The sequence below is a fragment of the Mustela erminea genome, chromosome 3 (assembly GCF_009829155.1).
Source record: "Mustela erminea isolate mMusErm1 chromosome 3, mMusErm1.Pri, whole genome shotgun sequence".
Taxonomy (NCBI): Eukaryota; Metazoa; Chordata; class Mammalia; order Carnivora; family Mustelidae; genus Mustela; species Mustela erminea.
This window is the reverse complement of record NC_045616.1, coordinates 100,107,652-100,134,456: the sequence shown is the minus strand read 5'-3', so window position 1 is coordinate 100,134,456 and position 26,805 is coordinate 100,107,652. Positions and strand designations below refer to the sequence as shown.

At 53.9% G+C, this 26,805-nt stretch overlaps 3 protein-coding genes across 6 annotated transcripts in view; 1 reads left to right on the top strand and 2 right to left on the bottom strand.

Annotated features, from left to right (window-relative positions):
• The window catches only part of CDHR2 (cadherin related family member 2), a 35,439-nt gene extending 28,053 nt beyond the window's left edge, over nucleotides 1-7,386 (top strand). For all 4 annotated transcript variants that reach the window (XM_032336940.1, XM_032336942.1, XM_032336941.1 and 1 more), the window contains 14 exons: nucleotides 20-91; nucleotides 512-561; nucleotides 1,953-2,104; nucleotides 2,219-2,327; nucleotides 2,419-2,507; nucleotides 2,972-3,040; nucleotides 3,147-3,224; nucleotides 3,317-3,377; nucleotides 3,461-3,585; nucleotides 4,100-4,213; nucleotides 4,295-4,375; nucleotides 4,759-4,816; nucleotides 4,933-5,001; nucleotides 7,128-7,386. In XM_032336940.1, coding sequence (XP_032192831.1) covers nucleotides 20-91; nucleotides 512-561; nucleotides 1,953-2,104; nucleotides 2,219-2,327; nucleotides 2,419-2,507; nucleotides 2,972-3,040; nucleotides 3,147-3,224; nucleotides 3,317-3,377; nucleotides 3,461-3,585; nucleotides 4,100-4,213; nucleotides 4,295-4,375; nucleotides 4,759-4,816; nucleotides 4,933-5,001; nucleotides 7,128-7,262 — 1,262 coding nt within the window. In that variant the 3' untranslated portion in view covers nucleotides 7,263-7,386. The remainder of the gene's footprint in view (nucleotides 1-19; nucleotides 92-511; nucleotides 562-1,952; nucleotides 2,105-2,218; nucleotides 2,328-2,418; nucleotides 2,508-2,971; nucleotides 3,041-3,146; nucleotides 3,225-3,316; nucleotides 3,378-3,460; nucleotides 3,586-4,099; nucleotides 4,214-4,294; nucleotides 4,376-4,758; nucleotides 4,817-4,932; nucleotides 5,002-7,127) is intronic.
• A 30-nt stretch (nucleotides 7,387-7,416) lies between these two features.
• GPRIN1 (G protein regulated inducer of neurite outgrowth 1) lies at nucleotides 7,417-11,368 on the bottom strand (the record flags this gene model as incomplete). Its single annotated transcript, XM_032336944.1, has 1 exon — nucleotides 7,417-11,368. A coding segment is annotated over one exon (3,012 nt), but the record flags the coding sequence as incomplete, so codon positions are not given.
• LOC116586673 (atherin-like) lies at nucleotides 11,283-18,938 on the bottom strand. Its single transcript, XM_032336945.1, has 4 exons — nucleotides 18,308-18,938; nucleotides 17,298-17,382; nucleotides 13,944-14,001; nucleotides 11,283-11,378 (listed from the first exon to the last, which is right to left on the bottom strand). Exons 1-4 carry the CDS (start codon nucleotides 18,650-18,652, stop codon nucleotides 11,369-11,371), a joined length of 498 nt encoding a protein of 165 aa, XP_032192836.1. The 5' UTR covers nucleotides 18,653-18,938; the 3' UTR covers nucleotides 11,283-11,368.
• Nucleotides 18,939-26,805: the final 7,867 nt, after the last annotated feature.

The following is a 26,805-nucleotide window of genomic DNA, read 5'->3' as shown; positions in this document are numbered from 1 at the left end:
GCCAAACTTATTCCTGTAGGAAGCCTTGCCATCACCATCGAGGACATGAATGACAACGCCCCCTATTTTCTGCCTGAAAATAAGACTTTCGGTAAGCGGCCAGCCTTTCCCTCCATACTCTGCCAGGATTTCCTTCGGGCAGCTCCCATAGGCCCTCTTCCGACCCCAGGTTGGCCCGTGGAGAGAAAGGAAGGCCTCCAATCCCACCTCTCCCCCAAAGTTTCAACAAGTGGGGAGATCTGAGTTTTTAGCCCAGCTCTGCCCCAACTCATAATATCGGACCCCGGGCCAGGCCCTCCCCTCTGGGCCTCAGTTTCCTCATCTGCACAATGAGAGGTGGATGGGTTGCTAATTTGATGGCACAGAGGCTGTTGTAATGGGGATTTTGATGGTAGAGAGGTTGAAGAAAGATTTGGAGGAGGATTGTGTCCTGAGCTGGACTTAGGATCAGCCCTCAGCTGGGTGGGCACTGGCCCTGACCCCACTGACTCTTTCTCATTCACACTTGTAGTTATCATCCCAGAACTTGTGGTCCCCAACCAGCAGGTGGCTTCTGTCCAGGTAAGCCCTCGATTCCTGCCTCTGTCCATCACATTAGCCCCAGGAGACACAGGACTAAGGCCTTCAGGCCTTTTGGCCGCCCCCAGACTGTTTTAACACAAGAAAGGACATTTATTGGCTCCAACATATCAAAAGAAAACCCCAGAATGGAGATAAGCACTTGCCTAATTGGTAGGATTTAAACTCCATTAATTATCGTTTTGTTGTCATAAAAATTTCATGATCATAAAAACTATTTGCAGGCTAGATTTTTTTTCCACTATGCCACAATTCTTGAGTCATACAGACAAATCATAACAGCTGTAAATTAAATGAGTTCCTTGCAGATAAATAATTTCCAGAGTGAAATTATAAAAATACTTCTGTGTATTTTTATACACGGGATGTGGGATGTGAGTATGTTTGTTAGAGGGTGCTGGGTGTGTTACATGGGCAAGCGAGGTCTCCCACACAGGCCAGGAACTGGGGCTCTGGTGGGCCCTTTAACTGACTTGGGGAGATGCCTGCCTTTCTGGGGCTCAGTTTCCCTCCTGGAAGAAGCTGGCAGTTCCTGGCAGTGATGTGTGGGGATGAAGAGGTTGGGTGATATGTGTGTACCCCCACTTTGCTGTGGAAAGAGGCCAGCATTCCCCGCTTCAAGCTGAGTCCTCACCGCAGTTTCCTCTATAAAATAGGGATAGTAATTCTCTCTCCAGTTTCTTTCAAGCCCTAAAGAGTCTTCCAATCTTTCATTACATTCCAATGTCATGAGTGGCCGTAGCCTGGAGCCCTTTTCTTTAAATTGACTTTTTTTTTTTTTAACTTAAACACCAGCTTTGGTCTCATTCTGAACAGTAGACTCACAGGTCTGTGTGTTGGCTCTACGTATCTCTAAAAGGCACTAGAATGAATAAGAAAGTTTGTGGGGGCCCCCCCCCCGCTCCAATTATTTCATGGTCTGCTAAGGGAATTTGTATTCATGTCAGTGAACACTGAAATGAGGGATTTAAGGGAAGATGCACATAGTAGGTGTTCAGGAAATGTGTGTGTGTGTGTGTGTGTGTGTGTGTGTGCGCGCGCTTATGTGTGGCTTTGGGTTGGGGCAAAGCAGGACAGGATTTCCACATGGGACAGACTTTGGACAGCAACCTGTTGAGTTAGAGGGCCAGAAGCAGGGACTTGTCCAAACCTGGATTTGCAGAGCAAGCCCACTGTTTAAAGTGTTTGCTTAGTTGGGGTGGCCTGGAGGAGGCTGATAGAAATACTGCGACCAGCCCAGGCCATCTCACCTGCTGGTTCTCTGTGCTGGCCAATGGCTCAGTGTTCATCAGTCAGAGTGAAGCCCTTCACCTCTGCTGGGGGTGAAGGGTTGCCTGGCCTGGCCCCTAGGTGTTGTCCATTCTTTCTCCCAGGCCAGAGACAATGACTCAGGGAATAACGGGGCCATCCTCTTCTCTATCCTCCAAGTGGATTTCATCGCCAAGGATGGGGCCACGACCCCTTTCCAGGGCTACTTCCGGGTCACTACCTCCTTAGAGGCGGACATGTTCATTGGCAACATTGAGTAACTGTGGGCAGCCCCTGGATGGGCGGGAGTCAACGGGGCCTCAAGACAGTGAGTTCCAGAGGACTCCAGTTTGGGTTCCAAGACTGAGCCATGCTCATCTACCTTCAATAGGCTGGTGACCAACCTTGATTCCACTCTCCAAGGCACCTACCAAGTAACAGTCCAGGCCCAGGACAAACCTTCAGTGGGTCCTGCTCAGGAAGCTAAAATCACCCTGAATGTGAGTATTGGGTCCTGCCTCTAGCCCCCGGTACCCTCTGCCAGCTCCTGGGTCCCTTGTGCTTCATCTTCCCCATTCCTTCCTCCTGTAGCTCTTCACTGTGGACCAAAGTTATCGTGTCAGGTTGCAGTTCTCCATGAACAAGGAGGAGGTGGGCGCCAACATGGAGAAGATTATCACGTAGGTTTGGGACACCTAGAGGGGGTCTGTGGGGAAGAACAGGGCCCGAGAGTCTGATCCCTGACAAGACCTGGACAGAATGTAGGTCAAACCTGTCCCTGACCTAGACTTGATTTTGTCCTTGTCTTTGATCTGTACCTGTACCTGCACTTCCTCTCTCAATGCTCCTAGAAGCATAGGGTTGGCTGGGGAGAGAGAGGCCTAAATAGGACCGTCATGTATGGTTGTGAAGGCTGTGCGCTGCACAGGGGCATTCTGCTCACTAAGTCATAAGCCCAACCCCAGAGGAAGGGGCTACCCTGTCTAATCTGCACAGAGGTGCTACCTGAGTATCCAATGAAGCTGTCCAGAGGAGGTGTCCCTTTCTAATTCACACAATTCCTAATTCCCCTGGCAGAGTCCTGGCCACAGACCCGGTCTAAGGCTCCTACCCTATGCCTCAGTGACATCTGCCCCCTTTGCAGGGTTCTCACTCAGGCCACCAGGACTACTGTCTATGTTGTGAGCATTCAGGACATGGAATCCACAGCTCGGTGAGTGCCCACAGGCTCAGTGGTTGGAGTGAGATGAGAAGCAGCAGCATGAGGGGCCTGCTGGGTGGTTCTGGACGGTTTCCTCTTTACCCCTGCCCCATTCCAGGGCCCGGGGCCGTTCCTACCTTGATGCCTATTTTGTCTTCTCAAACGGGACAGCCCTGACTCTTGATGAGCTGAGTGTGTGAGTGGGGCTCCCCTTGGGTGGGCAGGAGGGTGAGCAAAACCCTGGGGGATGCCGACATCCCTTGGGTCTGAGTGGGACTCTGTGGCCAGGATGATCCGGAACGACCAGGACTCACTGATGCAGCTGCTGCAGCTGGGGCTGGTGGTACTGGTGAGTGTCAGCGCAGGGGAGCTGATGAGGGGAGCAGGGAGGGGGAAGGTCCACCCACAACCTCCCTCCCACCTCTTCTCCAGGGCTCCCAGGAGAGCCAGGAGTCAGACCTGCCAAAGTTGCTCGTCAGTGTCATCACAGGATTGGGAGTGGCTTTGCTGTTGGTCATCGTGATCATGACCACGGCTCTCGTGTGTATCCGGAAGAGGTATTGCTCCCATCAGCCCCCGTGTCTCCAGCCCTACGTTTCCCACCCTTTGAGACATCTGGTGGGTAGAGAAAGCTTGGCTTTAGACATCCAGTATATCTGTATTTAGTCCCCTGAAACCTGTTGTGATTACTCAGATAGGTCAACTCCCCTCCCTGAGCCTCGGTTTCCTTTGTAGAATGAGCACAACACTAGATTCCTCAAGGTGCACAAGGACGCAACGTGCATCCTGCAAGCAGCAAAATGCTAGTCTTTTCATAAATGCTGCCTCTTTTTCCTTTTGCAATATGTTTGGGGCCAGCAGCCACATCTGGATTTGACTCCAGGACTTGCCACTGGCCAGCCCTTGATGAGTCCTTTCCTTTCCCTGGCTCTCACTTGTGCCCTCGGTATTATGGTACTAACCCTCTGACCGGCCAGGGTTGTTGTGAAGCCACACTCTCAGTACCTGCACTGGGTACACAGTGGGCATGCAGGCAAAGTAGTGACTCTCCCAGCCCCTGGCTCTCCACAGCTACCACCGGAAGCTTCGGGCTGTGAAGGCTGCTAAGGAGGCCCGAAAGACAGCGGCAGGGGTAATGCCCTTGGCCTCTGCCATCCCTGGGACGAACATGTACACCACTGAGCGGTGAGCGGGGGTCAGAGAGTGGGTAAGAAGCTCCATGGGGAGTCTGAGGTTCATAACTGCTTGAATAAGCCTTCTCTCCAGGGCCAACCCTATGCTGGACCTCCCCACCAAGGACCTGAACTTCAATTCCCAATCCTCCTCCAGTGACCTAGACCACATGAGGTGAGCAGAGACCCTCACAGCCATGCTGGTCAGTGATGGCGATGGTGGTGGTGGTGGCGGCGGTGGTGATGGTGGTGGTGTTGGTGATGGTGGTGATGGTGGTGGTGATGGTGATGGTGGTGGTGATGGAGGTGATGGTGATGGAGGTGACGGAGGTGGTGGTGGCGATGGTGGAGGTGTTGGTGGTGGAGGTGATGGTGGTGCTGGTGGTGCTGGTGGTGTGGTGGTGTTGGTAGTAGAGGTGATGGTAATGGTGGAGGTGGAGGTAATGGTGGTGGAGATGGAGACGGTCATGTGGTGATGATGGTGGAGGCAATGGTGGTTCTTGGCCATGGACAGGGAAGACTGGGGCTACTGACTGAGCTCCATCATCTCTCCCACAGTCTCAATTCCCTGGATGACAACTCTGTTGACCTGGAAAAGGACAAGGAGATAATCAAGGCAAGCTGGGGGATGAGCCGGTGCCTGGGCTTCTTGACATGGGGTCCTTCTCTGAAGGGGTGGGGTGTGGGACAGAGCTGCAGGACCTGCTGCTGACATGAATGTCTCCACACCAGGCCCTGAGAAGCCCAGAGCCTTTGATGGGACCCAACCCTTGCTTTTCTACTGGTTCACTGAGACTTGAGGTGGGTGACTTCCCTCTGGTTCTCAGTTTTCTCTTCTGTAAATGGAGATTGGAACACTAAACATGCAGGGCTTTTTTAGAGTGAAGTTAGAGCAGGTATGAAAACCACCTGGTATGAAGCAAGACCTAAAAAATCTGGTTCCTTCTGTTCATACCTTTGTATGAAAGCTGGCGGGGTGCAGGGAAGAAATCCAGAGGTGGACATAGACTAGTAAAGGAGAGAAGGGAGGCTCAAATAAATAGCAGTGCTGTTATTTGTTCAGTAGGGGAGATGGTTCAATTAGATCAAGAGTTTGCACAGCCTGGGCTGCTAACTAGAATCGCATGGGGAACTCTTTAGAAATGCCAACGTGGTGTCACAGCCTGGAGATTCTGTTTCAGTGGGTGGGGATCCAACATGCTTGAGTGTGTTGTTAAAGCTCTTGAAGTTCTAATGTGCAGGATAGAGAACCAGGGAGGAGATCAGCAGGTGGGGGTGGGGGTTGTTGCACAGGGATCTGGCTGTAGCATGGAGGCCACCAAATGGGCCCCCAAAGATGGAGGTCACAGATGGCAATCCGGGTGGCCAGGCAGTGCTGAAGGTATTGGGGTGGACGGTTCATCTCTGGTTGAAGATGGTTTGGGGCCAAAACTTCAGTGAATATGTCTGGGGGGAACAGAGGAAGAAGAGAACAGTCTTGTGGGTGAGAACTCGTGGCCAGGTTGGTGGCCCCTGGTGGAGGCCAAGGCAGACCCCTATAGGGGAGTGGCATTGGAGGTTCCCGGTGGGGCTGGGCTTGTGGGCTGGGAGGGGCAGGGAGCCTGAGAGATGAGTCTAGAGAAGGGGAGGTTGGGCCACTGAGAGCCTTCAAAAGCCAGAAAAGAGTCAAGACCGTCCTAGGATGACAGAGGTTTTTATAACTCAGAGAAGCTGCCCAGACTCTACGTCTCTCCTTCAACAGTGGGTGGGCGTTGCGGTCTCTGGGTGAGGAACACAGGTGGGACCTTTTTCTGAGGATCTCTTGGTGCCCTAACTCACCCCAAACCTCCGTAAATGTTTGTGTGGAAGGTCTGAGAGACCTGAGAGGTGATCTAATGCAACCTTCACAAGCAACCAAGGCCAGAAGGCTCTGGGGGCTGACCTGCCTGAGGTCAGAAAGCTTGCAAGGCAAGGGCAGACCAGAACTCAGGTCTCCTGTCTCCAAGGACAGTTTGAATTGTCCTAGGCTGCACTGCACTAATGGCTCTCACCGGGGGTCTATGGTGAGGACTCAGGGGATCCCTGTTTAGTTCTTCCTGGGGCCTCTTGGATGTTCCCCGTTTATCAGGGACTGGAAAAGCCCTAGTCCAGAAAAAGCCCATGGAATGCCCTGGGGAGAATGGTGGCAAGGGGCTCTGCCCCCAGAGGTGTCTCTGTGTTGGCGGAGCTGAGCCTGGGGGAGGCTCCACAGGAGGGCGCCCTTGTGAGGAGGTTTGAGTTTGGGGCAAGTTGCAAGGGAAGGGGGAAGAGGAAAGGCAGGGAGATGAGCGTGTGCCGTGATGAGCTGCAGGTGGGACCCTGGGTGTGATGTGGCCCTTTGAGGGTGGTACAGGGAGATGCCAGATTCAACCAGGGGCAGCAAGGGACAGTCTTTAGGGCCAACAAGACCCAGTGATCCAAACCCTGCTCTGCCTCTTCCTGGCAATGAGAGCCCTCTGAGCCTCGGTTTCCACATCTGTAAAGTGGGGTACAGGATCCCTGCCTCAGGGGTCCCCTGTGGGTACTTCAGGTCATGGACTGCGCCCAGCACAGTGCTGGCCTTGGGGTACAGGTGGCAGGAACTGGATTGGACTGACTCCTTGGCACAGGACACTGAGCCTGCTATTATTCAGGACTGAGAACAACACCGAAGTCCTGCTGTGTCCGTGGGTCAGGCAAAGGCCAGAGGAGACTTCCCCCCTCAGGCCCACCCCTTCACCTCTTCACCTGAGCCCATCTGCACCACTAGTGACCATGGTCACCTCTGGGACACAGCCAAGAAACAGGCCCCAGGAAGAGCATGTGGGTGTGCAGTTAAGTAGCCATCTGTCATGGGTTGAAGAGTCCCTTACAGACTGGGAAAATCACCCCATCTCTACCCTTCATACCTTCCCTCCTTCTCCCCACAGAAGGAACCCCTACACAGTCCGATGGAGCTAGATACAGAGCCTCTGGGCATGGTGCTGTCAGGAAGGAAGACGGACAGAGGTGGACAGCAGGAGCTGTCCTTCACCAATGCTGGCCTGGACACCACAGACCTGTGATGTCCCTGCCACAGGACCTTTGCTGCAGAGCCCCACCTGGTGATCTACCTCGGAAGAAGTCTTGTCACCCCAAACCACATCTACCCCTCTCTGAATACATTAATATATCATGCTACTCTGTCCCCTTCTGCTTGTAGGCAATCACACCTGCCAAGAATTGGGGGACAATTTTATTACCAATGTATATTGTGACAGTTTGTAGCCAAAAACTGTGGCTGGAGGGGTGGGGACAGGGGTATTGAGTGGTCACAAGGGACTCGTGGGGCTCACAACACACAGGGACGAGGGAGAGAGGGCAGCCTTTAAAGGAGGACTGTGGTTATAAAGTGAGCTCTCTGTCCTGCCCCCAATACCCAAGACCAGCTGCCAGGCTGCCTGGGACCCAAGACCTTCCATGAACTTCTGACTGTGATTCCCAGACCTGTCTGAGACTCTCCTTTTATCTGTGCCCCCCGAGCATTCCTGCAGCTGCCTTCCCGCTGTCAGGAATTGTGAACAGTGTCCAGGGAGGGTGGATAGGGCTGGGGACTGGGCCTGATGAGGGGGAGACAGGATTTGGGGATGACTACCAGCATGCAAGACATGCCCGGGCCATGGGGGCCAGCCCACTGCATGGACACACACACTATTTCTTCCAGGGGCCCCATATTTGGAGCCTTGCACACTCAGGGGTCTCACACACCAAGCCTTGCATACTTGGAGCTTTTGTATATAGTCTCTCCAGTTCTGGGGACCTGGTGGCCACTGAAGACTTCAGCCTACCAGTCTGGAAATCTCAGGAGCCTGCCTCAGCTCTCAGGGCTGGGCCTGCTGAGCAGATCCCCGAGTTGTGACAGGGAGGGAGGGAGTGATGAGGGCTAGAAGGGAACAGGGGGGTGTCAGGGCTGAGTTCATGGTCCCATGACCATGAGGGGGCCAGGTAGAGAGGGTTCACTGGTGAGTTTGGCAGGGGAAGAAGAGGATGAGAAGGCCCTAGAGGCTGCCCATCTCTCAGGGGGGCCTCCCGCCCGTCGAGGGGGATCCCTTCTAGGATCTTGGGGTCAAGAAGGGAGCCTGAAAAGGTTGGAAACCCGGGCGTACAAAAGGGGAGCAGATCACTCGGCCGTGGGTCCGGCTCGGGAGCAGCACCTGGGCCGGCGCACACTCTGCAGCAGCGCTCGGAAGAGGCCAGGCGGGCGCTTGGCGGGACCCTCGGGGGGCGCAGCACGCACCGAGCCTGCACGGCCAGGGCCTGGGCGGGCGGCGGGCGGCGGCGCGGGCGCCCCTTGGCGCCCGTGCTCCTCGATCTGTCGCTCCAGATGTTTCTGGATGGCCATGCCCAGGACCTCCACCTCCATGGCGGCGCCGTACACCTCCCACGTCATGCCCTTTTCGTCCCAGCTCACGTCGCGCACCGGCTCGGCCGCCTCCTGGGGCGCCACGGCAGCCGCCAGCGCCGAGCCGGGCCGCACCCGCACTTCGGGAAAGGCGGGCGGCGCTGCCGGCGGCGCAGCCGCCTGCGGCGTCATGGGCCCCGTGGCCACGGAGCGCGTCTCGGCGGCGCCCAGCGACACCTGCAGGCCCGCGTCCCGGCGCGAGGGTGGCCTGGGCGCGGGGCTGGGCGCGCGAGGCGCCGCCTGGAAGCTGAAGGCCGGGCCGCCCGCGCCGTCCTGCGGAGACATGGGGCTCACGGCCACCGACACGCAGGCCTGGGCGCCCGCCTGCGTCCCCGCGTCCTCGCGCGGTGGGGCGCTAGCCTCCCACGACGGCGCCTTAGTGAAGTTGTCGCGAGTCCGCGGCCCGGGTGGGGGCCCAATGGCCTCCGGGCCGGGGCTTCTCTCGGCCCCAGCGGCCGCCAGGTCTTTCTGGCCTAGGCCGGAGGCCTCTGCGCTGGGCTCTGGCACTGGCTCCAAGAGGCCTCCACCATTCCCGGTCCCCGCGGGAGAAGGGCCTGGGCCGCAGGGTTTGCCATCTGACTGCTTGGAGGAGGAGGAGGCCTCTGCCTTCTCCACAGGCAGGGGACCCAACTTCCCGGAAGAGGGGGACTCTGCCTTTCTTGAAGGCACGGCCTCAGCCTTCCCTGGAATCAAAGGCCCCACCTTCCCAGAGGCAATAGGGTCTACGTTTCCTGAGGCTTCCGGCTCCCCTTTCTCCAAGGCCAGCGGCTTCTCCTTCTGCAGAGGTGCAGTCTCTGCCCTTCCCGATGAAGCAGGGCCCTTCTGCCCAAAGGGCTTTGTTTCTGCTTTGCCCTCAGACTTGAGATCTGCCTTCCCTGACGCCCTGGGATCCACCTTTGCGGAGTTCATAGGATTCCCCTTCTCTGGGGGCAAAGGATCCATGTTTCCCTCCGGGACAGCTTCTCCTTTTCCCAAGGGTGCCGGGGCTGTTTTTTCTAGAGACACAGGGGCCACTTTTCCAGAAGACACAGAGTCTACTTCTCCAGGGGGAACACTTTCTGCCTTCCCTCTGCTCACAGTGTCTGCCTTGCCCAAGGCCATGGCGTCAGCCTTCCCTGAGGCTGTGGGACCCACCATTCCAGAGCCCATAGGACCTGCCTTCTCTGAGGACAGCAGCTCTGTTTTCCTCTCAGTCACTGTGTCAGCTTTGACAGAGGATGAGGGTCCCACTGTTCCCAAGAATTTGGGATTCCCTGGACCTGAGGGCACAGAGTCTAACCTTCCTTTCAATTCAGGATTCGCTTTTCCAGAAGATGATGTTTTTGTATTTCCCACAGAAATGGGATCTACCTTGGTGGAGAGCACTGGGTCCTCCTTTCGTGATGAGACAGTTTCTGTCACCTGCCCAGGAGACAAGGGCTCTGGCTTTCCGGAGGACACGAGATCCATCTTTCCCAAAGACACCAGACCCACCTTGCCTGAAGACACAGGATCCACATTTTTCAAAGATGTGGGTTCCATCTTTCCTGAAAATACAGCGTCCACCTGCCCAGCAGACATGGTTTTTGTCATGCTCATCGACATGGGATCTTCCTTTCCCGAGGAGGCAGGCTCCATCTTCCCCGGGAACTGAGGGTCCTCTTTTGTCAAGGACCCAGTTTCTGCACTTCCAACAGATAGAGAATCTGTCATCCCCAAGTGAGTAGGTTCCATCCTTCCTGAAGACCCCAGAGCCACTATTCCTGGAGACGCAGGCCCAGTTTTGCCTGATGGCCCTGGAGTCAGTGTTGCCAAGGAGGCAGGATCTAGCTTTCCTGCAGTTGCAGAATCTGTGTTTTCCAAGGACCCAGGATCCATCATTTCTGAGGGCCCAGGAACTCTCTTTCCCAAGGACACAAGATCTCCCTTTCCCACAGATCCCTTTTCTGAGGCCACAGGAAGCTCCTTTCCTGAGCACCAGGGCTCCTCCTTTCTTGGGAACTCAGGATCCGATGTGGCAGAGGATAGAGGGGCCTCCTTTCCTGGGGACACTGGTTCCACCTTGTCAGAGTACACAGGATCTACCTTCCCTAAGGATCCAGGATCCTCCTTTCTTGGGGCCACAGGATCCATCCTTCCAGAAGCCACAGGATCCCCTTTCCCCAAGACTGCAGGCTCTGTCTTTACTATAAACACAGGATCTGCTGTTCTCAAGGACCCAGCAGCTTCCTTTCCTGTGGAAGTGGAATCTGCCTGCTTTGAAGACTTGGACTCCATCTTCTCCAAAAACAAAGGATTTCTGTTCTCCAAGGATGAGGGATCAGTTTTCACTGAGGACACAGGCTCTGGCTTCTCAGAGAAGTTGGCGTCTGGTGTCCCTGAGATCAAGGCTCCATGTGCCCCCAGTGTCTCTTTGCTGGCTGCCTCTTGGGGAGGGATGCAGGCCAAGCTCCCGCCAGGGCCCTCAGAACAAGAGGCCCCTTCCCCAGCCCCACTGGAGCTGCTGTGTCTAGAGTCCATGCCTGGGCTTGGGGCAGGGTTGTGCCTAGGGGGTGCAGGGCTGGCCTTCTGTTGGGAGGGGCAGCAGTCCCTCATGGCTGGGCTCCCAGCCCCCAGGCTCCCATCCTGTGGGCAGCAGAGGGCTGTGGGCTGAGGTGCTGGGGGGCTGGAGTTCTTCCAAAGAAGCTGGAGCCAGGTTGGGTCTTCAGCACTGCCCAACTGCCCTCCTAACCGTACTTGTGCCCCAGGCTTCTATCTGGTTCTGAAACACAAAGAAAACAGACTCAGACTCAGGGAAGACCCCGTGAGGAGGAGCCTCTATCTCCTCCCTCCCACCCTTCTCCTAGCAGCTGGGCCTCCTCCCTGGGTTCTCTGCCCCCATCTGGTCCTCTTCTGTCCCACCCCATCACTCCCCTGCTTCTCTGCTCCCACTGGCCCTCTAGATAAAGGTCAAACTTCCTAAAATGGCATTCAAGGCCCTTCACAACTTGGCCACAGTGTAACTTCTTTTCTTTTTAAAAAAAGTTTGCTTATTTAAGAGAGAGAGGGAGACAGAACATGGAGGGGGGCAGAGGGAGAGAGAGAGAGAGAGAGAGAGCCTCACACAGACTCTGCACTGAGCTTGGAGCCTGATGGGGGGCTCCATCCCATGACCCTGAGATCACGACCTGAGCTGACACCAAGTGTCGGACACTTAACAGACTGTTCCACCCACGGGCCCTCATGGTCTGACTTTTCAACTTCATCAATCTTTACCCCATGCAGCAGATACCCTTTGTCTTCCTTGTCAGCCCACCGCATTCGGCATGCTACTCTGCAGTTACGCTTTTGTCTTCTAGGACGCAGGTCACAAACTCTGATGCCATAGGGGCCAGGAGGGTAATTTAAGTGAGGGAACCAGGCTGGGTGGAGAACAGTAGGGAGTGGCAGGGAAAGTTTGCAAAGCAGAGAGGGTATGCCCTAAGGCGGGAGCCACTCCTCCGCTAGCCAAGCACTGTTCTGGACAGATTCATCCGGGTAGTATCAGCGAGTAGCAGGAGATCCAGAACTTCAACGTAAAATATCCTAATTCAAGATCAAAAAAGAAAAACACCACGTGGGTCAAATAAAATATATCTGTGGACTGCAGTTTTGGTCTGTGCAGGCCCTGGGAAGATGTGGATGATTTATAGTTGGGAAAGGACATAATCTGAAATGTGAGATTTCAAAGACCGCTCTGGGATGGTGTGGAGGCGGGACCAGAGGGGCTAGCCAACCATTCTTTAATCTCTCCTTCTTCCAATTCTTCCTTCATTCATCCAGCCCTTCTCTGCAATAATCTAGATGAGAGCTGGCACAGTAAAGGTCCAAGAGATGAGAGTTGGCAGAACTGAGAGATCCTGGGGAAAACCGACAGGAGCCAGCCGGCTGCAGAGGGTGGCAGTAGGGGTGGCCTGTGGGATTCTGGCCAGGGTTGGGGTGGGGGTGAGGCAGGAAATCTGGGGAAATGGGGAGCTGTGTTTTAGACAAGCTGGGTGTGCAATGTCTGGGGAACATCGGGGAGAGGGGCTGGCAGGCAGCTGGATCTGCGAGCAACTTCGTCCCCACTACACACCGGCAGCCAGAGTGAGCAGCGCGCTGGATTCCCCCCAAACCTGCTCCACCTACCCTCCTTCCCAAAGCCATCTCACTAGTGCTCAGGCCAAAAGCCCTAGAATCACCCTTGACTTTTCTTGCACACCCCACGTCCCATCCATTAACAAAACATGACAGATCTCCCTTCAAAATACAGCCGGAACCTGGTCACTCCCCTGAGCTGAACTTGGACTGTCTCCCTCCTGGCTTATCCTGGCTTCTTCCTTCAACCCGTACGGTTCAACCTCAACACAGCGGCTGGAAGGGTTTTAGTAAGACCCAAGGTAGCCCATCTCTCCTCTGCTCAGAGCCATGCAGTAGCTCCCCATGCCATGCCAAGTAAAAGTAAACTCCTTACATGTCCCTGCACCTTCTGGCCCCATCACTGATCTTGGCCTTGTCTCCCACCACTTTCTCTCGATCATGCTGCTTCAGTCACACTGGCTGCCTTGCTGATCCTTGGATGCACGCTGCCCTGGGGCTTTTGCACTGGCTCTTTCCTCTGCCTGGAATGCTTACCCTCCTAAAATCTGCATGGTCTGCTCCCTGTGGCTTTTCCTGACCCCCTCCTCCCCAGCCCTGGTTGGCACTCTCCATCCCCCCTGCCTTGCTCAGCTTTTTTTCATAGAACCCGTCACCAGTGATATATTAAATACCGTTGTTTATTACACATGGTTTGTCTCTCCCATTAGACTGTCAGCTCCAGGGGCGCCTGGGTGGCACAGTGGGTTGGGCCTCTGCCTTCCATTCAGGTCATTATCCCGGGGTCCTGGGATCGAGCCCCACATCGGGCTCTCTGCTCAGCAGGGAGCCTGCTTCCCCCTCTCTCTCTGCCTGCCTCTCTGCCTACTTGTGTCTGTCTCTCTCTCTCTGCCAAATAAATAAATAAAATCTTAAAAAAAATTTTTTTTAATTAAAAAAAAAAAAAGACTGTCAGCTCCAGCAGGATGGGAACTTTGTAGTATTTACTTATATACCCTCAGGGTTGAGAACAATGACTGGCATATAGTAAGCAAGTAGTCCCCTAGACATAATTTGTTAAATGAATGACTGAATAATCTTTTTAAGATGTTGGTCTACCATGCCCCTCTTTGTCTCCAACTCCTCCTTGCTCTTGCTAGGGAAGTAAATTAGCTGTAATCTTTTTGGAAAGACGTTGGTCAGTTCCTATAGAAGTTTACAATGCACTTGGCATTTAGATCAGCAAGCCCACCTCCAGGAACAGTCTTGAAGATGGCTGGATGGTGCACCAAGGGTGCACGAGAACATGGCTGGTGATGAGAAAAAAAACAGGAAGCCAGTTCATTAAATATGGGACTGCCTCACGGAATCCCACCCCCACAGCTGTCAGAAAGTGTGGAGTGATAAGGAATGATGTCTAAGATAAATTAAGTGAAAAAAGCCAGGACTGGTGGGATTCCATGTATGCAGACAAGAAAAAAGGACAGATACATATATATGGGTTTATTTATAAAGAGAAAATTTCTGGAAGGAAACCCATAAAACTTAGTAGCAATTGCCTCTGGGAAGTGAGACCAGGGATCTGGAGGTGGAAGAGAATTTTTTTTTTGGTATGCCCCTTTGCAATGCATGAAATTGTGGTTATGTGTGCATATATTACTTCTGTTTTTTTAAAATGGGGGTTGGGGGAGAAACCTTAAAGACTCCCTATTGCCTTTAGGGTCAAGTCCAATCCTATCATGTGCTCCCAAGCCCCCGTGTACTCACTTACCCGCTAAGCTTTATCTTTCAGGACACATTCCTCAAAGTAGGTACAAACACGCACACACGTGTGGGCACACACAGGTGTCGCATGTGTGATAACCTCTCTGGGCTCATCCCTGGCTTCACAGTTTCTCTCACCCCAGCCTCTAAACAGTTGCATGACTCCCATTAAACCTTCAGGTCCCAGTTCAAATGTCTCCTGTTCCAGTGAGCTTTCTTTGCCCACCAGCTTCCTAGGAGTTCCTATGGCCTCTTGTTCTTCCTCTAACCAGACACATGTCACTCTGTCCTTTAGACCTCCAGGTCCCTGCCATAGACCTTGAGTCACTGGATGGGGATTGAGCTGATACTATTCACTACTGTGTCCCCCAGGCTTTGGGCTTATGGGACTGGGGCGGAGGGGGGTCATCACCAATATGGGGACACTAGAGTTGGAGCAGTCTACCCCTTGCAGAGGACAATGGGGCACCTGGCTTTGGAAATTAAGCCGAGGGACTTGTGGGACTATGGGGGTGGGGAGCAGCTGACTTACACACCTGGCTGAGGAAGGCCCCTCTGAGGAGCCAGCATCTGAGGCAGCTGTGAAAAGGCCAGAGTGGCTGGAGTGAGGTTGATAAGGGGAGAGAGATGAGGCATTTCCCTACTTAGCAGTTCCATGAGCTGAGACAAGTCTCTTCTCCTCACTGGGGACCCTGAGAAAGCCGCCCCTGCTCCCACGAGGCTGCTGTGAGGATTAGAGAAGATGAGGGGTGTGTGGGGCTCTGCTCGCTTTAGGGCTGGGCTGTGTACATGGAAGGCCTGTTTTTATCTACTCAAGCCTGTCAGAGCCCAGCTGTGCTCCCCAGAGGGGGCAGGGGACGGACAGCCTGCAGCAGAGGAGCAAACTGGCAGAATCTAGCCCTCAGACCTGCTTGTTTGACCCAGAGTGCTAAAAGGAAATTTTTAAAGGCGTTAACCGTCAACATTTAAAAATTCAAAGATTTCATGTGAAAATCAGATTTCCAGATTCTCTTGGAAAACTAAAATTTGGCAATCTGAGCATGCTTCCTGCGTGGCAACAGTCAGCAGGAGCCAAGCAGTGGCTGCCTTCTTGGATGGGGGTGTACTCCCCAGTTAGCCCCAATCTCCACCCCTCCCTATGTGTCCTGGATGCCGGGGCAGATTTCACATTGCTCTCAATCACTGACTCGTTTTTCTTATAGCCAGCCCCTCCCATAGGCATCCGCCTGGCCTATAGCCCCCTGAGTTTTGACCCTTGACTTAGATGCTGAGAAGGGTGAGTGGTGACCTCACACATCAAGCCTTTAGTACGCTTACTCTATGCAGACCTCATCCACCTGCCAGGCAGGTGCTGTGTTATTTTCCAGAAGAGGAAACTGAGAGGCAGGCATGGCCCGGCTGGTAACACGTCTCCTTTGAAAACCACCCTATAAAATGTTGGCTTCTTGGTTCCCAGTGTGCAGTTCTCGGACACAGAAGGAGGTCTGGGGTAGGGATGAAGAGTCTGGCCAGGGCATAAGGAAGAGGTGGGGTCAGGCACCAGTTTGGTCATTGACTTGCTCCTTGAATTTGAGTGAGTATTTCCACGGTCTGGGCCTCAGTCTCTGAAATGGGGGAAGGGATGTAGTTATATCTAGAATTGTTGGCCCAGCCCTGGGTTTAAGATCTGCCAAGAAACCATTCTCAGACTCTGCTGCTCACAGTTCTACTGGGTGCTTCCTGGCTCTCGAGGGATCCTCAGTATCCTCAGGCCACTTCTCCAATAGGCAGCTCAGGCCTGGGGTGCCCCCTCTTTGTTCCCAGCCCTCCCACTGGAACCCAGTTCCATCACTCTTCCACTCTGGGCTCAGCCATGGGCCCAGCACTCTCAGGCTCATTTGGTCATCTGGACTCCACCATGATTTTATGGAGGGGGCATTATCATCCCATTTCACAGATGTGCACATTGAGGTCAGAGGGAGAAAAGGCCTGACAAGGATACGCAGCTGGTGCAGGAGGCTGTAGTTCAAAGCCTGCTGTGTCTGAACCCGAAGTCTGGGTTCTTCCTGCTTGTATCCACTAAGATTTTGGACACTGATGCTTGGCTCTTAAAGCTCCTTTCTGTTCTTTGGGGCCAGACCAAGGGTCTTCCCAATCCCCTGAACCCGAGGAAGCATGAATGTCCCCATTTGCACACACCCACCAAGATGAACAGATGAGCCTGCACGCTTATGTGACCTGATTGAGGTAAAAGATTGAAATGATCCCCAAGGTGTGTGGGCCAGCTCACCTGGCATGCAGAGGAGTGTGAAGACTGCTTGTCGATGTCCGTGCCAGCTTAGGCTAGCCTGGAAAACCAGGACCTGGCTCCTGCATTCTGCTGAAGAAGAACTTGGTGTGTATACATGCGACTCATATACGCAGAATATCTTGTGCATTTACATCTTGTGGGGGCCACTTAGACCCTGTGGGTGTGAGCATGAGAGACCTCAGGGTCTCTCACAGAGAGCTGACCTGGATGTACACAGAGGGCCTTGTGCCCCACTCCTAGGCAGAAGAGCCTCTGTGGATGTTTATTCTGGCCCCGGGACCTCGCCAGCCCTTTCCTTCTTCTCTAGGATTTCTTCCCAATAAGAAGCCCAGGCTGCCAGGCACCTGCAAACACCCCCTCCCATGTGACAAGACCAACAAAGGCTGGCAGTGCTTCAGCAGGTGTGAGTGTGTGCCTGTGTGTGTCTCCGACAATCCTGGTCAGCTGCCCCTCACTCTCTTGGCCCCTTGGCTCCCAGCAGCCTTGGTGCAGCAAAGCCTCCTGCCTGGGACTGGAGGGGAGAAAGAGTGTAACAAAGGGTGATAGCCATACCTTTTTCCAGAAGTGGCCCCCAGACCATCCATCCATTCATCCACAGGAGGGCAAGAGTAGACTTGCAGGGGTGTGCACACTTGAGCTAAGGGAGTGCAGGGCAGCAAGCTAAGAGATGGGGAGTATGGGAGAGGAAGTGTGTGCACAGCCTACTCCAGGGTCTAGGGCTGCAAGAGGGACACCATGAGCAAGTGTGAATAGGGAAAAGCAAGCCAGAGCAGGGTGGCTGGGAGTGTGATGTGATAAGGGAATATTGTTGAGTGTGCTGTGATAGGCAATGTCTGGTATGAATGCGTAGCTATGCCTGGGTGTATACGCAAGGCTCCTACTTGGTGTACTGGGTGGGTGTACAGGTGGCCGTGTGTATGAGTGTGATGGAATGACCAAGGGCCCGTGTGTGTGTGTGTGTGTGTGTGTGTGAAGATCGTGGCCTCATCCAGGAGAGAGATACCGGTGTGCGAACGCGGTAAGTGTGTGATGGGGTGTGTGATGGTGCCCCAGAGTGTGTGGCACACTGAGTGTGCGACAGCGAGTGTGCTCAGTGGTGCCGGTGGTTCCAGGGGAGCCACTCGAGCACAGAGCTCTCTCCGGGGCGGAGGGAATGAATCAACGCGGGCGGACCCCCTTCCCCGCGGTGGCGGGAAGCGCCCCCTCCCGCACAGCCCTGTCGAACAATGCGGCCGCACGCGGCGAGGCGGGGCGCGGGGTCCCGGTCCTACACACTGGGCGGGCCGGCCCTCAGGGCCCCTCCAGTGCCAGGCCCGCTGCTGCGGGACCCGCCCCCGCCCCGCCCCGGCTAGAAGCCTGGAAATGGACACCCGCCGCCCCCGGCCGCGCGCGCACACATACACCCCCGGCGCAAGCTGGGCACACGCCACGCATGGTGCGCGAGCCCCGCCACCCAGGTGGTTCGAGGACCCTGGACAGCGGCTCCGGGGCCGCCCGGAGCCGAGGAATGGGGTCGATGTTGCCCGCCCGTAGCGGGCAGCAGGTGCGGGCTAGGCGCTTACCCGACAGTGCTGCCGCTCCGTTTCCTTAGCGCGCTGCGCTCCGGCTCCCGCCGCTGCCGCCGCCGCCCGAGCGGCCTCGGCTGCCTCCGGCGGGGCTGGCGGGCGGACCCGCGGACTCCGCGCCGCCGTCCCCCGCGCCCGCTCCGCGCTCCGCGCTCCCGCCTCGCGCCCCGCCCCGGGCATGCGCGCTGGCCGACTGGAGGCCTCCGAAGCCGGGAGGGGGCGGTGCCGGTGAGGAAGAGGAGGCGGGAGGGGTGGATGGAGGGAGGGGCGCCCCTCGCCTGGCGCTCCTCGCCGAGGTCCGGAGACTCCTGGGTTCCCCGCCCTCCTCGACCCGGTTCCCATTTCACAGACAGGGAGACTGAGGGGCGGAGCGCCTGCCCATTTGCTGGGCGCCTGTTGCGGGCGGGGCGCGTAGCCTGTCAGATCTCACTCAATCCAGCCCCGCGAACTCCCTCTACTAGTTTCACCGAGGAGGAAATTGGGACTCAGACAAGGAAAGCCACTTGTCCAAGGGCACGCTGCGCCTGTATAGGGAGGCAGGTCGGCGCGATCTCCGAGCTCCCCCTGCAGGGAAATTTCCCGCCTCCGCCTTGGCCGCACTTCCGGCCTTCTCTCCTAGCACCCCGCCCCGCCCCCACCTCTTTGTCTCGCCACCGCCCACGCTCCCGCGAGTTGAAGGGACACTAGTAGGGTGGGAGCGAGGCTCCTTCCATTCCCGCGCTACGGGCCTCCCCAGCCAGGATGCCCGCCCACTCTCTGGCTATGAAAGCTTGGCTCTCTTCCCTCTGGGTATCCTTGAGCAAGATATTTCCCCATTTTTGAGCCTCAGTTTCCCAATCTGTAAAATGGGACTATCATTAATTACCTCGCAGTGGTCTTGGAAAGATGAAGGAGCCCAAAGTAGGTGTTCAGGGGTTTCCAGTTGAGTCTGAACTGCCAAGAACATGAGGACTTTTTACCTACCACCCTCTGGACCTTTCTTCTCAGAGAAATAGTCCCATCCTCCTTGACCTCCCAGATTTGAACAAATAATTCTGTAATTGCCAAGAGATGATATGACCTTCTCACCTGTACAGTGAAGCCACCTATTAAAAATGGTAACAACTAATATAACATTTATTTAGGGTCAGACACCGTGCTAAGTTTTTGTTACAGGTGTCACAAAATTTCATTTCCAGTTACTTAGGAGCGAATTAATATTTATTATTGCCCCATTTTTCAGGTGCGAAAACTGAGATACTGATGCGTTACTTCGTTTTCACACAGCTAGTTAACAGTGGAGCTAACTCCTGAAACCTCACGCTAAACCGTTAACTTCTATTCCTCCCACTTACCTGATGAACCATACATCACCGTGATTTTTTCAAAATCCAGGCAGCGAATGAAAATCTATCGGACCAAGTCTTCAGCCAGCATCCCAGGGAACCAGTATCCCAGGGATTCCCAGCATCCAGCATCCTCAGGATGCAGAACCAGTTTTCAGCACCATGGACAACACCAACATAAGGGATGCTTCCTAATGTTTCAGGCCCTGAAAATTCCTCAGTTGCTGCCCACAAGAGCTCTTTGCTTCACACCTATTCTACATTCATTGTTTCATTCCACTCCCCCTACAATCCTTCCAGGTAAACATTATTGGCCCCATGACACAGATGAAGACATCAAGTCTTGGGGAGGCTCACAAGACATCAAAATTGGCAAGAACCAACCTGTGATCTAAAAAGCTCCCCCTGGGTCAGGACGAGGGTGGATAAGAGTGGAACCAGGGCATGAGTTAGGGTGCCACGAAGTTGTCCAGGTGAGAGATGATGATTTCCAACATGGCAGTGTTTGTTGGGATAGAGGAAGGGCTGGGTTTGATACCTATTTAAGGGTAAAGTCAACAGGTCTTGGTCATGGGTGGTTGTGGCTGTGAAGGGAGAGAGGATTCTGTTGCCTGTCTGAAGCTCTGACTTGGAGAGCTGAGCATATGGAGGACAGGTATCTGATGAGCCCTGGAGAAAGAAGGAGCTTGTGGGATCTCCATGCTGAGACGTCTGAGTCTAAAACTGAGCTCCTGAGTGACTAGGCTGGAGACAGACAAGGGTGATGGAAGCCATGAGAGGGGTATCAGTACATGAAAGGTGAGTATAGACCAAAGAAGGTGAGACAAGAACCTTACATCCTGAGGAATGCCAACATTAAGGTACCAGGTGGGAAAAGAAGACTGCAAGGAAGAGTGAGAAACAGTAATCTGATAAACCAGGAGAAATTCGGGAGAATGATGCCTTAGAAGCCAAGGGGAGATAATGTTCCAGAAGGAAGACAGGGTCATCTGCATCAGGATGACAAGATATGGCCTGAGAGATGATCTCTGGACTTTGCAGAGAAGGTAATGGAAATTTGATGAAAACACAGTGAGCTGAGTGATGGGGGTGGAAGGCAGACTTGAGGCAGGGGAATTGATGAGTAAATTGGAGTAAAGAAGTAAAGAGAGCAAGCAGATGACTCTCAGTAGATTTGGGCTTGGAGGGAGACAGGCAATATCATAAGCTCTACCGTGGGATGGAAGGTTAAATTGAGGAGATTTGGAGGCATTTAAATTCTGATGAGAGGGGCCAGGAGTGAGGGAAAGGGAAGATGCCAGGAAGGGAGAGCACAATGGCTGGGCCCAGATGCTCAGGGTGGAAGAAGAGGATGGGATCCAGAGCCCTGGGGCAGCCTAGAGATCCTGAGATGAAGATTGAGGGAAAGTGGTTTACTTGGGAGGTGCAGAGACACCTCCCTAGGTGGTGTCAGCAGCGGACTGGGAAGGTGACCCAGGAGGGGAAGGCATCCAGTAAGAAGTGGTTGTTAAGCCAGCTATCCCAGTGGGTGGGTGAAGTGTAATCCTGCAGGAAGTTTAGAAAATGGGGTAAATGTACACCTCAGAATTCCCCTGGCTGAGGGTACGGGAGCTGGTATATTTATATCCCAGCACCTGGCGGACACTGATGAAGGGTCAGTCCGTGGAGCTATGTGTTAGTTCCCAGGCACTTATGGCACACAGTTTATGTGGGTAAAGTGGGTTCCAAAGCCCAAGGGGAGATTTTTGACATGACAAAGGTGCGGGGACCACCTGTTGGGAGTCTTGCTGGTGGGTGCAGAAATTTTAAGGGCATCTGAAGGGATGTGGTCAGAACTCTAGCTGTGTCTGCCTCACGGGCACAGTCAGGGCCTCTTTCCATCTGCGCCCTTTGTCACACTCTCCAACCATGTTTGTTTCATGGGGACTTATTGATATAAACATGTTTAAAAATGAAAATTTCCAGACAACAAAACACTTGCTAAAGCACAGTGGGAGCTCAAAAAGGGCATGGAAGTAGGCAGTGTGGGTTCAGATCCTGACTTTGCCAGCACTAGCTGTGTGACCTTGATTGAGGTCTGTCTGAGCCTCAACTTCATTCTATGTAACTCAGCTCTCAGAGCTCTGAAGAGGATAAAGGAAGAGATAAAGCCACCAAGCACCAAGCATAGCATAGCACTCATAATAGACGTTAAGGTTATGGCAAGGCCAATACTGTCCACCCTTTTTTGAGCACAGCACCTCCATTTTCCTTGGGGGCTACCTTCCCACCCCAGTCTATGTGGTGGCGTTGGATGGGCCTCACTGTCAGCTTTAGGGGTGGGCAGTGACCTAGGACTGGCTAACCACCATGCAGTGATTAGTTCTGGGGGTGGGGCTAGAGCCCAAGACCACAATCAGGGCAACTGGCTCTCACACTTTCCTGGCCCTTTAGGGGTTGCTAAATTGGTGTTGTGTCTACGTGGAGTTGCTGGGGGTTCATCTCTGTCCCCATGTGGAGCAAATATGCCCAGGCCCGGGTTGTGGCTCACCCTGGGGCTTAGGCTCATCTTGTGATAACTAACATGGTCATCACACCCGTGTGAGTGTGTGTGCGCACGTATCTCGGGTTGGTCTGCTGCTGGGAAGCCATACACACTCTTACGCACCAGAAGATAAACAAGTGCCTGCAGCTCCTTGGCTGGCACCCAGGCTGGGGGTGGAATAAACAATCCCAGTGACTTTCTGAAAAGCAAGCGTGTGTGGCAACAGGCGCCATGGAGACAAGCAGACTGTACCAGAGCAGAGATGCAGCCACCCCCCAATTCCACCCCTGTGTGCACGCGTGTGTGCATGCACACACACACATGCACACACACAGAGCTCATGCTCTCTCATGTTCATATCCACTCCAACACACACATTCCCCCTTTCACACTCATTCCAGCTTTGCTTGAGGTTAAAGGCTTTTGAGAAAGTCTGAGATTGCCAATATAGCAGCGTCCACAGTTTCTCAACTCCTTCGCCTGAGCACTGGTCCTGGTCTAGGCTGAATTTCAGCAAATCATGGCCTCTCAGGGAGGTGTGAAGTGTGTGTGTGTGTGTGTGAGTGTATGTATGTGTGTGAAAGGGTAGGGAGAGAGAGAGAAGGGGTGGGACCATATGGCAGACAGTGCCACATAAACCCACTTTCTGAAGAATTCTTATCTGTGCTTCAGAAACATACACACAGAATACATTCACCCAGTTCAAGAAACACTCATCCAGACCCTCTCCCCACTGAGGCTTGTACCCACGCCCCTGAATACAAGCACTCAGATATGTATCCATTCTCACACAAGCAATATATAATCCACTCTACCCTAGATGATGGCGGTGGTGGTAGTGGTGTTCTGTTCACTGACTGCCTAGGTCATCTTATTACATTTAATACTTAAGGAAAACCATCTGAGATTGATAATATGTTTCCCATTTCCTAAGTGAGGAAACAGATGTTCAGAGAGAGGTTAAGTAACTTGCCAGGGTCACAGAGCTAGAAAGTGACAACACATATACCTGTGACACCCCGTGCCTGTGCAGACACACACACACACACACACACACACACACACACACACACACACAAAAACCCTGCCTCCTCAGTCAGCCCAGATAACTGATGTCTGTGGGGTGACCTTCCCCACCCTGACCTCCTCGTATGCATCACTCCCAGGCCCTCCCAGCTCTGCCCTGATATTCCTGAGAGCCCCTAGACTAGGCACCTCTGAGCAAAATCTGCTGCCCACATAGGCCCCCTCCCTCCCTTGCCACACCCCCCCTCCCTCTGGCAGCTGCAGGCCCTGGCCCAGCTGGGGGCGGCCCTAGGATTTGGATGGGTGACTCAGGCTGAATCATGGCCCAGCTGCTCCTTGGCAGCCCTCTCCCCCATTCTCCCCAAAGAGGCTATTTTGAAGGCAGAGGTGGGCCATGGGGTGGGGGACAAGAAGAGGGGGTAGTAGGGGATGGGGACAGGGAATAGGGGTGCTTGAGAAAGAGGAATCAGGCACAAGAGCATGCTCTGCTCTTCAGTGGCCTGCAGGTGCTCTCAGGCAGTCCCTACCCTTGGCCTTTATTCTGCCAGGGAAGGAGATATTTCTTTCCCCAACACAGGGCATGGGCTCCTTCTCTGATCTGAGGGCCCACTTTGGTTGCCCTGCCCCATCTCTTGGCCCTGATGATGACAACAATAACAACATTTACTATTCTAATTGATCACTCACATGGTACAGCCCTCTATAGTTTGCAAAACACCTTTTCATCAGTATCTTATTTAATTCTCTTATCAGTGCTATGGGGTGAAAATTCATATCCTTACTTTTGAGCTGAGCAAACTGAAGTTCAGAGAGGTTACATGAACTATTCGAGGTCACCCAGTTGGTGAAATGACAGAGCCAGGAACCAAGCTCAGGATTCCCTGTCCAGCCTGTGGAAGATAAGCATCAGGGCTAGAGAAGAGCTACAACTGGACATGGTGGGGTATAGGGGCAACATGGTAGGGGGACTGCAGTGTGGCATGGTGAAGGCCTGGTTGGGGCATCAAAAGGGGCATGGTAGGGGTGCCAGGGTGGGTCAGTCGGCTAAGCCTCCGACTCTTGATTTTGGCTGAAGCCATGATCTCAGCCTTGTGAGATCGAGCCCCACATCAGGCACCCATGCTGGGTGTGGAGCTCGCTTAAGAGTCTCTCTCTGCCCCTCCCCCCTCTAAAGAAAAGGGGGTGCTGGTGGACCCGCATGAAGGGGCACCGTGGAGGGCATGGCAGAGGCATTCTCGGTTCCTTAGTGTGCAGAAGGATCGCGACAAAATGTTTCTCTTTACCCTCTGCAACTCACGGGTTATGGAATTTTTTATACTGTTAAATCTTCCTTTTCAGTGTCTCAGGCCAATATCCCAAAGCTAACAATTCAGAGCTGTGGTGTTGCTATTGAGAAGACCTCAGCTGTGGGGCCTTTGCTTCCTGAAACCTCAGTTTTCTTATCTGAGAAAATGGGTCCAAGCCTCTAGGGGGTAGGCCACTGAGAAGCCCAAGTGAAATCACAGGCAGCCTGCCCTTTAGAGGCTGTGAAGGGCTTTACCATAGCTGCTGTTTTTCACATATTGTTTTATCTTTTAAAAAACACCCATGGGTGCTGGGCAGAGGGCGGGGTGGGCTTCTGGGAGCCTGGGAGTGGTGCTGAGGGTGGGGTGTGGGTGACAGCTCTTCCTTCCCCCCTGCCTGGGCTCGGCCTGGCCTTCCCCCACCCTCAGCCCAGAGCCAGTTTCTAGGCAACGGGATGGATGCAGGGATGGTTCGGAGGGGAGAGAGCTATAAATAGGGAAGGGAGAAAACAAAAATAAAGTTCCAGAGAAAGCTGTGGAGCCAGATTACTAGGGGTGGGGGTGGGGAGACTGGGAGGGAGACAGGCAAATGGGAGGAACACCAGGACAGCCCTCAGCCCTTCGTCAGGGGAAGAGGACAATTTTCAGATGAGCCAGCCAGCAAAGGCCCGCCAGGGCTGACATGGGGGCGGTGCAGGGGTGGGGGGTGGGGCCTTGAGTGCCCAGCTGAGCAGAATGGGGTGATAAGAAATCACTTGTGGTTGGAGAATGAGGGGAAGATCAGTGGAGGAAAGGATTTCGACAGGCACAGTTGAGGGCAGCTACCCAGGTGGAAGAAAGAACACAGGCGCAAGAAGGGAAGGTGAGGTGGGGCTGGACTTGGGAGGCTGGGCCGGGCTCAGCCTCACTGACTGTCCGCCCGCCATGGACACAGACACAGAGAGGTGGGCCCTTCCTCTGCTGCAGTGCTCTTCTCCCCAGATCTTCCCATGCGATCCCCCTTTTTGTTCATGTTTCTGCTCCAACCTCACCTCCTCAGATACCTGACCTGACCACCCCAATTTAATACTGGTCACCACCCTCTCCTTGTCATCGTCTCTCACATCACTGTTTTCTGTTGGTCGTGGAACTCCAGATTATCTTGTTCCAAGTATTTGCTGACCCGTGGGATGTGAGTCCTGTCACAGCTGTTGCCTGCAGCCCCTCGTGTCTCAGACATGGCAGGTATCATCAAAGGACTAAATAATAGCACACAACACACTCGGGCAACATCCACAGACACGCGTGGACACAGATACACCTGCATCACCCCCAGCTCATCCCTCCCCTCCTCGCTTGCAACGCCCGTGAAATTGCGTGTCTGTGATTTCTGTGCTGCAACCGCTTCCAAGTTTCCCTATGGTAGGTGTTCTTTGTCTCTCTCAGAGCAAGTCCGTTTTGGAAAATTCCGAAGGAGGTGAGCTTCAGACTCAGAGATGCGACTGAAATGTGGTCTTTGCCACTTCCCCAGCAATGTGACCCCAAACAGGCAGCTTCGCCCCTCTGGCCTCCATTCACTCCTCCATAAATTGGGGAGTTAGAATAACAAGGAATCCCTGAGGATGGTTTCAAATAAAATTAATGGAGTCAAGTGTTGGATGCTGGGGACCTACTGGGCACTTGAGAAATGGCTTCATCCTTTCATAAGAGAGAAACCCATGAGCTGTGTCTTCTCACACGTGTACCCAGAGTCAGGAGTGCCCTGTGACACAGGGCTGGCTGGCATCTTCTGAGGATGCGTCTGGGATGCCTGGAATGCATTTAAAGTGACCCTGGCAGATGAGAACATTGGTCTCTGAGCAGGAAACCAGGTGCATGGCTTGGCACCCAGAAAGGAAGAATAAACCTCCCCACAAGCCAGATGGTGAACCTGGTTTCAGCATCCAAAAATGGAAATCAGGTGCTGGTAGCGGGAGGGGAGGTGGCAAACTCAAATTCTTTACCAGCCAGGTAGTTCATAAAAATGAGGAAAGTGGATGAGATGAAGACCAGAGGGAGGGAAAGGGGTTGTCGCTAACTGGAATCAAATTAGAAAAATTTAAACTTTGGACTAGCATAAACATCCTTACAGGCCAAATTTAACACGAGGGCCACGACTTTGCAATCCCCGCGATGAATGGGTTTGTAAATAGGGTCTTAATTCAGTCAAAAGGGATCTGAGATCCAGGCACCTGCATGCTGAATCAGAGGATCTGAGCCCACCGGTTTGTTCTCTACACGCACGTCTGCCAGCTGCCTCCTACTTCCGGAAATAATGGCTTGCACACTGCAGGCCAAGGTGACCCGAGTGGACCGGCC